General features: G+C 39.7%; 1 protein-coding gene and 1 long non-coding RNA gene across 11 annotated transcripts in view; one reads left to right on the forward strand and one right to left on the reverse strand.

The window, feature by feature from the left end:
• PIEZO2 (piezo type mechanosensitive ion channel component 2) overlaps positions 1 to 14617 on the forward strand; it is a 221849-nt gene that overhangs the window by 205309 nt on the left and 1923 nt on the right. For all 10 annotated transcript variants that reach the window (XM_088675321.1, XM_088675325.1, XM_035124928.3 and 7 more), the window contains 6 exons: positions 1898 to 2086; positions 2527 to 2619; positions 3164 to 3336; positions 4522 to 4641; positions 5414 to 5493; positions 5693 to 5861. In XM_088675321.1, coding sequence (XP_088531447.1) covers positions 1898 to 2086; positions 2527 to 2619; positions 3164 to 3336; positions 4522 to 4641; positions 5414 to 5493; positions 5693 to 5861 — 824 coding nt within the window. The remainder of the gene's footprint in view (positions 1 to 1897; positions 2087 to 2526; positions 2620 to 3163; positions 3337 to 4521; positions 4642 to 5413; positions 5494 to 5692; positions 5862 to 14617) is intronic.
• LOC148684817 (uncharacterized) overlaps positions 1 to 14617 on the reverse strand; it is a 29515-nt gene that overhangs the window by 1187 nt on the left and 13711 nt on the right. The window lies entirely within an intron of this gene.

Consider the following 14617-nt stretch of genomic DNA (forward strand, 5'->3'; position numbering starts at 1 on the left):
AAAATTACTTGCTTTTCTGTTTTATCATATCATCAATGCATACTGTGTTGCAAGTCATACACAAATATATTAATATCAATGGTAACATAATTTATTTCTCTAATTTGTTTCTCTATTATAAACCTTAACCTTTACTCCCCTTCCATTCTTTCCCTGGTTTCCTATCTGCTATCTTTTCAGTTGTGTTTTCATTACCTTACTTACACTATCCCACGTTATAACCTCTACTGCTGAGTATTTTTTGTCAGCCTGTTACAATTATTTTCTTATTGCAATATCTTTACATATAATCTATATACAATGTCCAAACCTCTTTTAAATCCTTATCATCTTTATATCTCAATCTGTTTGTCATGCTGGCAAATTCTATATATTCTAATATTTTAATGTGTCATTCTTCTCGTGATCGCACCAGTACGATCCAATAGGAATCTCATGTTCTTACACTGATGGTGTTTCAAGTAGTTTTGTGCTCATCTAATTTTCTTTCAGGTACCTTCACATATAAATAGACAATTGTGTCTGCAAATGTAAACCTCGAATTGTATACACATATTCCAGAGGTGGTTTAAAAGCCTGAGAAGAATTAAAACTGAAGGGTCCCAGAAAACGTTATTTCAGCTCTTCTTTTCAGAAGTCTTAAATTTAACAGTAGTTTAAAAAAAACAGCTAAGAATTTAGGACCAGGGCATAAAAAGTTATAACAGCTGAACCTGGTTCAAATGCAATGGTCCAAAAAGTTCCTTATTTACTTACCTGAAACAGGAACTCTTAACCAAAAGCAGAACTGTTCAACATAAATTCATGTGAACTGCAGGAAATAGCTTCTAAATGGACCACTGCAACATTTCAACTATGGGTGCACTCCAGATCCATTAAAAGCATTTGAAATGTTGCCACTGACTTCAGTAGGAATTAGTTTGCAACTCTAATTTATTATTTTTGGCATGCCATCAGTATTTTGCATGCATTGTTAGCTTTTTTGAGCCAGTATAGGCCAATACTGTAAATTCCTGTATGTCCAGTTATTTCCTTTTCGCTTTCTTTCATTTTAAAGATTACAGTAACCCCACCATCACCTTTTTATGAGTTATGGTGTCTAATTTAATAACTCCTCTTCCTCAACTGATAGACCCAGGGACTGTCTAAAGGCCTATTCTCACAACTGCTTCTGGGCTTGATGCCCAAAAAACAGCCTGTGTTGAATATCATCTGAGATCGGTGCATGCTGAAGTAGTAATATACTACCATTGCCCTGTACTACCTTAGACTTTAGTATGCCACTGCAAACTCCAACATGTGGGTGGAATGCCAAAAGCTGAATTCACTGCATGACAGAATATATTCAAGATGCACAAATGGTTGTTTCCTGTGGCTGCCATATGCTGAAGTGATTCTGAAAATAAGACCCAAAGCAATCACTGAAGGAAGAGCCCTAAAAACCTGGCTAGAAATCTACTCAGATAGATTAAGACAAGGTATACTGCAAAGGGCTTTTTACATCAAACTAATTGCTATCCTATGCAAAACAAGTTGTGGTTTATGATGCCTCATGTTATTATACTAGGTTTAAGATGTTTCCAGCTCACTGTCCACCCCCGTCCTTGGATGATAATGGTTTTCTTAAGGGTGACCAACCTATCCTGCAAGTTGCAGCCTTCTAATAACAGTTAAATGATTAACTGTGGATGGCAAGACAGGGGCTTATGGCTCCTTGAAATAAGTATACACTAAATTTTGGAAGATGCTTGTAACATATAGCACATTTTTTAAAAAAAATGCTGAAATAAGGTTCTGAGTTTAGAAGAGTGCTCATAAAATCCAAAAGTAAAATAATGTTTAAAAACTCTAGAAAAGCGCAATATAGTCTCCTAATGTTTTATATTGCTAATTACAGAGATATCCACAGCCAAGGGGCCAGAAGAAGAAGAAGGTTGTGAAATACGGAATGGGTGGCATGATTATCGTCTTGCTGATTTGCATCGTTTGGTTCCCTCTGCTCTTCATGTCTCTAATTAAATCTGTTGCAGGCGTCACAAATAAACCTCTTGATGTATCCATCACAATAACTTTAGGAGGTTATCAGGTATGAACAAGAAACTAAAATGTCATCTTTCTCTTCATCGGTTTCTTTTAAATACTAAACATTCCTTATATAAATGTATGTCAGGAGTTGCCAGCCCAGTACCCATGGCTATGAAGGCTCTTACTTCTGCCCCTGGGCAGGTGCCCCAGACTCAAAGTTTTCATTTTAAAAAACAAACACCCAAGGCAAGATACGTGATTTCTGTGAAATAGGAGTGAGTGTGGAGTGCCTACCTTGTATATTTTTCCTGGCACTGAGGAATTCTCCCAGTTGCTTCAGTGTGTGTAAAATCAATGTTCTGTGAGCTCCACAATCTGGACCAGCAAGGACATAGCTGGTCCAGAGAAGGTTGGCTGCCTTGATAAATGCCTTGAATTCTGATTTTTAAAAAATAAATAAATCCTAATTCTGTTATTAAACTTTGTGTTCTTACTCTCCAGCCTATTTTTACTATGAGTGCTCAGCAGAGTCAACTAAAAAATATGACATCAGCAGAATATAGAAGTTTCCTAAACAGTTTTCGCTCTAATACGGTAAGTAATTTTATTTCTTTTAAGTGCCTGTTGAACTTTTAAGGTATCAAGTAATTTAGAAGTGCTTTGAAACAAACAATAGTGAAGGCTGTAGTTCACAGCAACTGTGTTTTAGTTGTAGTTTTAAAGCGCCAAGAGCTGAGACATTCTTTGTGAGCGTTCTGTGAGGTAAATTCTCCATTTCATATTTCCAACTGATTTTATTATTAATAGAATTTTCATACTTTGTAATGGCAAAAGCACTGGCATCAACTGTAGAGTTATTTCCATCTGTCTTTAATGCCATAATCTTTGTCATGGCATAAAACCTGCAAAGTTTTAGGATGCTGCACTGACAAAAATGTATTGCAATTGTTTGCTTTGCCGATTCAGCACTTCCCCCTGCATTCAGCTATGGCCCTAGTCATAGTACATAATATTTTCTCCAAACTGCCTCTCCCTCCATCTTTCTGTAGGCTACTAAATAATGACACCAGCAACAAGTACCAAAAAGAATTTGAAGGCAAAGGGATAAAAGCTTCATCTTCCTCCTTTTCTTTTTTAGGCTGCTCTACAGTTTCTAGAAAACTATGGTAATGAAGATATAACAGTTGCACAGCTAGAAGGCAATTCAAATTCATTATGGACCATCAGCCCTCCCAGCAGGAAAAAAATGATTGATGAGCTCAATGCAGAGAATGCTGAATTTTCTGTAGTTATTTCATGGAGTATTCAAAGGTATGGCCTCATTGCTAATATTGCTAGTGTTATTGCTGTTTGTCTAGTGACTGACACAATCCCTACATATCATTGTTTAGGGATCACTTTGTCTAAGGTTCCCTGGCACTAGGAGCCAGCTATAAGCCCCCTGCCAAATCCATGAGCTCCCTGCAGAACACATACATTCTGGTACAATTGTGGTAAATCTGGATCACTTGTTTGTCATCTCTTAGAAAATGGAAAGAAGCAAGGACAAAAGTCTCCCACCATGACATTCTAGGTGCAGCAAAATTATTAGCATCAAATAAAAAGACAGTTGGGTTTTCTGATAGTACTTGGATGTAGATGTTGCTTCAACAGGGGGCAGAGCAATTATTTTTGAAACATTGCAGTTATGGGTCCTGTGTACGTGAAGGAGCGTCTCCACCCCCATTGTCCAGCCCGGACACTGAGGTCCAGTGCCAAGGGCCTTCTGGCGGTTCCCTCACTGTGAGAAGTGAGGTTACAGGGAACCAGGCAGAGGGCCTTCTTGGTAGTGGCGCCTCCCATCAGATGTCAAGGCAATAAGCAATTAACTTACAGTACTTTTAAAAGACATCTGAAGGCAGCCCTGTTCAGGGAAGTTTTTAATGTTTAATGCTGTATTGTGTTTTTAATATTCAGTTGGGTGCCACCCAGAGTGGCTGGGGAAACCCAGTCAAGACATAAATAATAATCCTATAATAATAATAAAATAATAATAATTTATTGAGTTGTCTATGGTAATGAAGCGGTAATTTGCCCAAGAGCAAATCTAATGCAGATTCACCCAATCTGAACTATCCTGACCAATGTGCGGATTGGATTTGGTTCTGCTCTTGAATCTGCACATTGCTGGATCCTCCACTCATACCTCATACAGCTCTCATATGTTAAAAGGAGGTGCAGATGCCTTGTGGCTATTTGGCCAGCATTCGGGGCTCCTGCAATTCCCTACATTGAAAAGAAAGCAAGTCCCCTAGGAGTGAAGGGTCTTGATTACATTCTGTCCCTCTCGGGGGCGGGGGAGGCATTCCCAATGGATTCCCACCCCATCATATTCCTGTCTGTTGCAGAACTGGGATCTGCCAGAATTGGGTCTTGGCCTTCATTCCTAGTTCTCAATGAAATATAACATAGTCAATCGCCCAGTGAGAATGGCATTTTGAATACATTTTCTTATAGAAACCTCTCCCTTGGAGCAAAAGCAGAAATAGCATCCGATAAACAGAGTCACAACCTACAAAAGAAAGCAAGAAAAAGTATTGCTGAAATGATGGACGACCAAAAGCAAGTTGCTACTGTGTAAGTCATTTTCTATGCTTATTATATGTTGATTTTTCTTATAAGCAGAGCTACAAATTACTGACTTGGGGAAAGAAAATTGCAATATTGCAACTCCTGTAAAATGTGTTGAAACTGTTGACTTATTTCCAAAACTGCATTTTGTAGTTCTTTCAATTTTCAGTAAGATCACCTCATTTAACTCTATTTATCCTTCTGCACTTTCTTGTAATGAAGTTCAGGGAGGCTTTTAATGTTTAATAGTTTAATAGATTACTGTGTTTTATTTTTCTGTTGGAAGCCGCCCAGAGTGGCTGGGGTAACCCAGCCAGATGGGCAGGGTATAAATAATAATAATAATATATTATTATTATTATTAAGTGGGGGGGAGTCGTATCTACCATCTGCTGTGTGCAACCAAACGAAGATGTTGACGTTGTCAGCTTTGGCAATTAGCTATTGGAAAAAGGCTGAATTGTTGCAGGCCAGAGGCACCTGATGAGGTGCTGAAGGGAAAAGTAGAAATGCATACAATAAGATTGGGCAACCTGAAGCTCTCATGTGGCCCTCATTCTACCCTAAGTGGAGAATATTTAGTGGAGGCAGGGCTAGCTACTGACAGAAAAATACTGTAAATTCCATTAAAACAGAGCTTTCTAAACTGTGTCACGACACACTAGTTTGTTTGCGTGTCATGTGAACACTTCTCCTGGGGCTGGAAAGGGGTTAGTTTAACCTCCGGTTTGCTAGTAAAGCTGAATTACTGTGTTGTGAATTTATTTTTCTTCTGCAGAATACTGCATGAAGTGTATCCACGCTATATCAAGGCACCTAGTGATTCTGTTGCAAAACCCATAAAGCAGCTATTGACAGGTATGGAGTGATCCACTGCTCGTTTCTAACAAGAACATATTTCATAATGCACCCTTGATTCAGACACTTCATTGTCTAGATTGCATGTATATGGTGGTTATAGGAGCTGAGGCAAAATTCCTCAGATAACAGCTGAAATTAAGATAATTTGCACATAAGCCAAGAGGCATTGACAAAATGGTTTGTTTGGTTTTTGCAGATGGAAAAAATGAAGACATCACTGTTTCACTGTCCAGGCATAATGAAACTGAGTGGTGGGTTCTAAACCAGACTAAAAAAACTCTGGGAACAGGAAATACAAGTCTGGAACTTATTGTGTTCAGTGACAAAGTTAGCCCTCCTAGCCTCGGATTCTTGGCAGGCTATGGGTAAGCAACCATCTTCTACAAATATCATGTGGGGGGTTTTGCAGAGAAGCAGTTTAAAGAAGCCAGCTTGCACATGGTGACCTCTATCTCCTGGGAGGAAGAGGTGGCTTGGGCTGCCCTTGCCTTATGAGGAGCTCTCTCCCCTCCCAAAGATGGGCTCTAGGGTGGGTCTTCTGAGGGTGGTGCTTTCGGGCACTTTTTGGTGTAGAAAAAAAGCACTGGGTAGCAATATATTGGCCAAAATGGGGGGCAGACCATGCTGATGACTTCACTTGGTGGCATATTGTGTGCGAAAGTGCCACTGAGTCCCTCTGCCTCTAGCACGCCAAGGGACAAACAAGGTGCATCTGAGTGAAACTGCAATACAGCTTGTTCCTCCCTTCACTTCCTTTAAAGCAGCCTGGCTGAGGAGCGTGCAGCTTTCCTTGCCTCAGCCAAGCAGTTTTATGGAGCCCCTGAGCCAGCAGGGGGGTGAGGGCTCTGTTAAAGTGCTCCCGCTCACCAGCTGAGGGAGCCCTGATCCTTCTCCTGCTTGCTTGCCGGGGAGCAGGAGGCTTCACACTACCCAGATGAAGTCTAACATCGCCTCTGGCTTGCGCAAGCTGGAGATTGGGGGGGGGGTCCGTTAGACTTCTCCCACCTGTGCCAAGACGGCAGAGCAGGCCTAGTGGGCTACCTCTTTTCCTTGGAGAAAGAGGCAGCCTCTCCATGTGCTTGTGTGCCTTCGCCTGGGAGGGTGGGCTGCATCTTTCCTCCCGGGGTGAACAAGGAAAGTGGCACTGCACCCACACAAGTAAAGGCAGCTACCACCGCCTAGTCCACCTTCAGGGGGCAAGCGGGCTGCCTCTTTCTCGCCCACTCCCTGCACTAGCAAAGGCAGAGAAAGCACTGCAAACAGAGCTGTCCAGCTCAGTCAGCAGTGCCTCCTCCATCTTTGGGCAGTGAGGGGTGGGCGAGCTGCCTCTTGCCTGGGAGAAAGAAGTAGCTCGCCTGCCTCAATGCAGCAAAGACAACTCCCTCAAGTGTAACAGAGCCCCCCACCTCGCCTCATGAGAACTGGAGGCACCTTTAAACTTCTCCATTGAGCTTCCGGTTTTGACCGCGGATCGTGATCGGGCTAAAAACGGGAGCTCTGCGGCCCCGAATCTTTCGCTGGGGGAACGGGGCGCTTGCAAGGCTAGGCAGCACCCCAAAAAAGGACTGGAAGGTGATTCCTGTCTGAGGCGTCGGTGGTTCCCTAAAGTTTCTCCCGGAAACCTTCGCAGACTGCAGAAGGAGGGGGAGAAGCTGGGCACTGCGACAGCGTGAGAACAGAGACCATAACCAGCAAGAGCCGCAACCCGACGCGATCGTGCACGGTAAAATTCCTTTTAATTAAACCCTTTTAACAAGACACCCCCGGGGCGTGAAAGAGAGACAATACGGTGATTTAAAGAAATCTGAGAAGAATCCCCCCCACCGAATCGGACTCAAAAACCGGAGAAGCTAAAGAGGAAAGTGGGGTGTGGGAAGGACTGCGTTAAGACGTAGAGCGCTAAGCAGAAGACGCCGCCGGGGCTTTAATTCATAATCGCCAAACTGGGGACAAACTAAATTATAAAGAAGCAAGGAACCGGCTGAACTCTGACTTGATTTGGAGTACATACATTACAGATAGAACGTGTGTTTTTTTTATTGTAAGAACGGAGTTTGGAGGGGGTGAAAGAAAGACTTGTTTTGATTCTCCTATGAGTGGTGGCTCTCTGGGAATTTTTTTATAAGCTACCTTTTAGAAGCAGTTGCAACCCCCTATATTAAAGAAACTTGAAATAAAATGGCGACGATCCTCTAAACAAACTCATGACTAAGCAGACAAGGATACAAAGAAACCAGAAGTGATGCAATCTGAGTGAGAAGAATTTAAAGCACACGCCGATTCACGGAAAATCTATAAGAGACTATACTATAGTGACCCCTAGTGGCGACATAAATTTTTGACAAAGTACTCACTCAAAAGAGATATTGAAGCAAAGGGCAACCGTGTGGATAAGAGAAATATAGCAGGGCAATATATCAAAATGGAAAACCTAGTAGGACAACATAATAAATTGGATAAGCCATCATGTAAGTCACCTAAATTGGATAAGCAAAAGAGAATAAACATAGGAAGCTCTAACCAGAGAAGGACTTCAACAGCAGAGTATGAGCTGGATCTCAAAGAACTGATTCTAAGTCTTAAAAATGATATAGGAGAAATTAAACAGGACTTTAAAAACGATATAGGAAAGATTAGACAAGATTTAACAGAGATCAAAAAGGAAATGGGTGAAAGGATCAAGAACATGGAAGACAAAATGGAAAATTTGGAAGGAAAATGGAGATTAATGAAAAGGATAAACAAGAAATTAAAGAACAAATAAATAGGACAGAAGAAAATACTAAGAAAGCAATGGAATTGATCCAGGAGACACAAGACAAGAATCAAACACTGGAATCATTATTGAAAAATATATCAAAAGAAAGGAGAGAGGGGAAGAAAGAGTTTGAAAAATTAAAAAAAGACATGGAAGATCAGAAAGCAGCATTGGAAGCGTCACAAGATGCCCTTGCGATGATGCAGATGAAAATCAAGGAGAAGACTCTCAGATTTAGAAATATCCCAGAAACACCTAATGAAGAAATTGAAAAACGACTTGTAAGCGCACTAGCAAAATGGTTAGACCTTGAAGAATTGGATGTCGAAACGCGAATAGAGGAAGCCTTTAGAGTTAATTCAAAAAAGGCGAAAGAAAATAACTGGCCAGGAGACTGTCTTGTGACATTTACAAATATGTGGCTGAGAAATAAAATCTTGAAAATGAAAGGAAAAAAGAAACTAATTATGAATGAAACTGAGATATACATTATGAAAGAAATTCCACCACGGCTGGTCCACAAGAGGAAGAAATACCAGTTCCTAGCCAAGCCTCTAAAAGCAAAAAAAATACCCTTTAAATGGGAATATCCAGAAGGAATAGCTTTTTCCTTCAAAGGAAGGTGGAGAAGATTCGACACACAAGAAGCAGCGGACAGATTTTTAAGAACTTATTCTCAGGAACTGGGAGGAGATAAAGCAAGGACAATTAAAGATAAGACCCCTTTAAATGAAGAAAACTTGGAAGATTCCAGCGCTGATGAACTTGATGGTGAAATAGAAGAGGGAGAGGTAGACGAAGAAAGAGAAGAAAATTAATTGGAAGTTTGATTGACATCGGTAAATAAAATTTGATCTAGACTGCTAATGTTGTAAACTATAACTGAGTGCCTGACCAGACAAGTCACTTCAAGAGAAATATTGATAAATGAATTTCCTTGAGCCTGCTTAGTCTAAACATTTGGTTGTTTTTCCTTTTTTTTTCTTTCTTTTTTCTTCTTTTGCCTTCCTTTTTTTCTCCCTTTTTTATTCTTTCTCCCCTTTCCTTTTTTTCTCTCTCTCCTTCCCTTTTTCCCCCTTTTTCCCCCTCCCTCCCGTCCCTCCCCCCTCCTTTTTTTTTTCTCTTTCTTCTCTTTTTTTTTTCTTTTCTAAATTGATCTATAATATCTAATAAATAAACATGAATTTAAGAACAATTTCATGGAATGTAAATGGCCTGAATAATAAAAGGAAACGGAATAGGGTGGGACATATATTAAGAAAACAGAATTGGGATGTGGTTTGTCTCCAAGAGACGCACATTAACAAAAAACATGTGAGAATTTTGAAAAACGAGAAATTAGGATCAGAATTTGTGGCGGCAGATACAAAAAAGAAGAGAGGAGTCGTGATGTATATTAAAAATAAATGGAATCCGGAATTAATCTGGACAGACAGAGAGGGAAGGAGTGTTATAGTCAAAACTACGATTGAAGGAGAACAATGGTTTTGGGTGGGAATTTATGCCCCCAATGGGAGTAAAACGACCTTTTTGGAAAATTTGGAGACCCAGCTAATGGACTATATGAGTGAAAAAGTAATTGTAATGGGAGATATGAATGGAGTCGTTGATGTAGAATTAGATAAAAATGGAGGCCACAAAGGAAATAAGACAAAATTACCAAAAAAGTTTATGGATATTATGGAGAATTTAAACCTACTAGACGCATGGAGATATAAAAATCCCATCAAAAAAGAATATACACATATTTCGGCGCGCCACCAAACAGCCAGCAGATTAGATATTATATGGATTCCCAAAGAATTGGCACTAAGAATACATAAAATAGAAATAAGACCCCAGACCCTCTCGGATCATAATCCAGTGACCCTCTCATTAAAAAACGAACAAACACAAAAAAACTGGAGGCTTAACGTCTTCATGTTAAACAATAATAAGAATATTCAGGGGGCCAAGAAAGTCCTAAAAGAATATTTTGAGTTAAACCATAAGGATGAGGTGGATCCCCTAACGGTATGGGACGCGGGCAAAGCTGTGGTACGTGGTTATTTTATTTCATTAAATTCAAAAGTAAGGAAAGATAGAGAACAAAGGAAAGAAAAACTCCTACAGGAGATAAAATATAAAGAGAAAATATTTTATAAAAACCATAACAAGTCAGTGGAACAAGACCTTAAAATATTGAGATTGGAATTCGAAAAATTAATTGATAAAGAAATGGAACAACAGATACAATTTTGGAGATATAAAAATTTCGAATGGGCTAATAAACCTAGTAAACTGCTGACTTGGCAAATTAAAAAAAGGAAAAATGAAAAAATGATTAATAGAATACGATCGGAAGGGAAATATTATTATAAAACGGAGGAAATTATGAAAATCTTCCAAAAGTTCTATGAAAAATTATATCAAAAGGAAGAAATACCCACAGAACAGATTGACGAATTCTTAGCAAAACACCACCTACCAAAGATACCAACGGAAAAACTAAAAATATTAAACAAAGAAATAACGCCCCTGGAAATTTTAGATACAATTAAAAATATGAAGAAAGGGAAGGCCCCGGGCCCTGATGGGTTACCAATAGAGTTTTATAGAGAATTACAGGACGTACTCTTAGCCCCCCTCACTGACCTAATGAATATAATTTTGAAAAAGGGAAGGACACCCCAAACCTGGAATGAAGCCCAGATGATATTAATTTCTAAATCACAAGCAGATGCAGACAATCCAGGCAATTACAGGCCAATTTCGCTATTAAATAGCGACTACAAAATTTTTGCAAAAATCCTGGCTAAAAGACTAAGTAACATCTTAGAGGATATAATACATAGAGACCAGGCGGGATTCATAAAAGGAAGATATGCAAAGGACAATATAAGGACCATTGTAAACATTCTGGAATGCCTCGAGAATCGAAGAGACAAGCGAGCAGCTCTTCTCTCTATCGATGCCGAGAAGGCCTTCGACAGGGTCTCCTGGCCCTTTATGATAAAAACATTGGAAAATTTAAATTTAGGGGAGACATTGGTGAATGCAATCAAAGCAATTTATAATATCCAAGAAGCAAAAATTCTAATAAATGGGAAAGTATCAAGCAAATTAGATATTACGAGAGGCACCAGACAGGGGTGCCCTCTATCTCCCATACTTTTTATAATCACGCTAGAAATTTTGTTAAAAAATATTAGGGAAGAAGAAAATATTAAAGGAATATTAATTGGCAATAAAAAAATCAAAATTAAAGCATTCGCTGATGATATAATAATAATGACAGAGGACCCTGTCGAAGGCATTCCAGTTGCAATTGAAAAGATAAAAGAGTATGGACATCTAGCTGGTTTGAAAATTAACTATGAGAAGACCAATATGCTAGTTAAAAATTTAGAGATAGATGAGAGAACAGCTCTCCAGGAAAATACAGGCTTGAAAATTGTCAAAAAAATCAAATACCTGGGCATCCAAACCACTATAAAGGGGATTGATTTAATACAAGAAAATTATAAGACAACTTGGAAAAAAATTAAAAAAGATTTAGAAACGTGGGATAAATTAAAATTATCAATATTGGGGAGAATTTCTTTAGTGAAAATGTGCGTACTCTCGAGGATGAACTACCTATTTCAAAACCTCCCGTTATTAGGGCAAGAAAAAATCTTTAAAGAATGGAAAAAAGATCTTACCAAATTCATATGGAATGGGAAGCGCCCCAGAGTTAAATATAAGGTTATGATAGATCAGAGACAAAGGGGAGGATTTGGGATGCCAGATCTTGAAGCGTACCATGATGCGGCAGCGCTCTGGTGGATAAAGGAATGGATGGCTTTGAAAGACACTGATTTATTAGATTTAGAGGGATATGGGATGGCATTTGGGTGGCACCACTACCTGATGAAGGAGAAAATAGAAAAAAGGAGCACCTTTTTGTTAAATACTATTCGGAAATCTCTATATGCAGTTTGGCAAAAATATAAAAGATATTTTGAGCCTAAAATCCCTTGGTGGATCTCCCCTCTAGAGATAGTTGCGGTTAAAAGGAAAAATATGGAAGCAAATTGGCCAACATATAAACATTTATTAGAAAATAAAAATGGAATTTGGCAATTAAAAGAATATATGGCAGTAAAAGGATATTTTAATACATGGCTTGAATATTTTCAAGTGAATCAGAGATTTCAAATCGATAAAAAAATTGGCTTTGATAAAGAAGTATCTAAATTAGAGGAGATACTGTTGGTAAATAAAGATAAATATATAAAAAATTTATATCAAATTATATTACAATGGAAAACCGAAGAAGAATTAACAAAAGATTATATGATTAAATGGAGTCAGGATTTAGGCAAACCTATCTCAATGAAAGAATGGGGAAATCTGTGGAGGAGAGATTCAAATTTTACGCCAAACTATGATATAAAAGAAAATATAATGAAAATGCAAAATAGATGGCACTTAACACCAGCTAAATTGGCCAAAATTTACCCAGAATCGAGCAACATCTGTTGGAGATGTAATCAGGAAATTGGAACCCACATACATATGTGGTGGAGTTGCAAACAAATAAAGGTTTTCTGGGAAATAATTTATAACGAATTAAAGAAAATTCTGAGATACCCAATTAAGAAGTGCCCCAAAATGCTCCTGTTAGGAATGGTGCCCGATGATGTCAAACCCAGAGATAGATGCTGCATAAGTTATGCCGTAACTGCCGCAAGAGTGTTAATTGCAAAAAATTGGAAAACTGCCTCTGTCCCAACAAAAGAAGATTGGCAAAAAAAACTCTATAATTATTACATTCTGGCCACAAAATATGAAGAAGTCAAAGGAATGAAAGAGGATGATTCAAAATCTAATTGGAAAGCATTTATAGATTATATGCAAACTAAGGTAGATAATTTAAGCCTTACCTCCAATGTTTAAAGGTTCTATCTTTTTCTTTCTCTCTTTAGAAATATAATGGGTTAATTGTAGTAGGATAAGAGAGATCGAGCTAGGAAATTTGATAGATGAGAAAAATGATATGAACTTATTGTAAATATTGAAATAAGGTATGTATATTAAGAATAAAAAGGAAGATAAAGGGGATTAGTTCAGGCCAGGTTGTGAAGTCGCTGGGGAAGGGGGTGGAAGGGGGGGAGGGTGGGTGGGAAAACAAGACATTTGCAACATTGTTATGGTTGTAAATTGTTTTTATTTTATTGTTGATTGTCATTGATTGTGTTTGTTGTGATATAAAATAAAGTTTGTTTTTTAAAAAAAAAAAAAACTTCTCCATTGAGGGGCACGCAGCTGCCTGTCCCTCAATGGAGACATTGGGGCTTGCTCAGCTGGAGGGTGGGAGCTTTTCTGCCCCCCAGCTGAGTGGCAGGCCGGTAGCAGGTGCCTTGGCCCTGGCCTGCGAGGCACTGGGGTAAAAGCTCCTCAGCTTCCACAGTGAGAGCTGAGGCAGTTTCACCCCACACCTTGCCAGCCCGCAATGTTTAGATGGTGATACACCGTGAGGTTGAAATCCTAATCAAGGGTGTAGCAAGGGGGACATAGGGGCGATCCGCCCCTGGTGGCACCCTGGAGGTGGGTGACATTCAGTGCCCCCCCCCGTGAGCGAGCAGCCAGCCGCCACCCAGTAAAAAGCCTTGCTCGGTGGCTGGCTGCTGACGCCCCCGCCCTGGAACAAGCAAAGCGCGCACTGAGCAGGTGAATGAGCGAGCTACAGAGCGAGGCTTTTTACAGGGCGGCAGGGCAATGGCGCCTCCCAAGCCGCCCGGTAAAAAACCTCAATCCGCGGTTTGGCGGCTGCGCTCGAGCGCTGGAATCCTCAGCCGCAAGCAGAGGATCACGGCGCTCGAGCGCCAGCAACACGCTCTGTACGGCACATGCACAGTGTCGCTCCATACGGAGCAACGCTGGCATGCACCGTATGGAGTGGGTTGCCGCTCCGGGTGCCCAAGCGGCTAGCTACACCGCTGATCCTAATATCGCCCAGCCCTACTCCTAATCATTCAGCTTGCTAAGCCTTCATTTGATGAAACCATGTTGATACAGGCAGGCTAACACAATCCCAGATCTTAATGACTTTGTAAACATCTGGCTCCTTACCTTTACAGAAACTACATTCTAGCATGTGTCACAGTACTTGCATATTCTTCCCCTGTTACTTGTGCCCTATCTTCCCTCCTCTTTCCTATGTCTTTCTTTATGTTGTATACTTCACTCAGGACAGGGCCATTTCTTTTTTGTGAGGTAGGAAAGAAAAGTAATTTGGAGGAATTAATCTATTAAATATACACCCAATTTATAATTCACTTTAATTTTATGTTTTAATTTCTTCTCAGTATCCACATTTCATAATTTTGCGATTACGTT

Source organism: Zootoca vivipara, chromosome 8, assembly GCF_965207765.1.
Source record: "Zootoca vivipara chromosome 8, rZooViv2.hap1.1, whole genome shotgun sequence".
Taxonomy (NCBI): domain Eukaryota; kingdom Metazoa; phylum Chordata; class Lepidosauria; order Squamata; family Lacertidae; genus Zootoca; species Zootoca vivipara.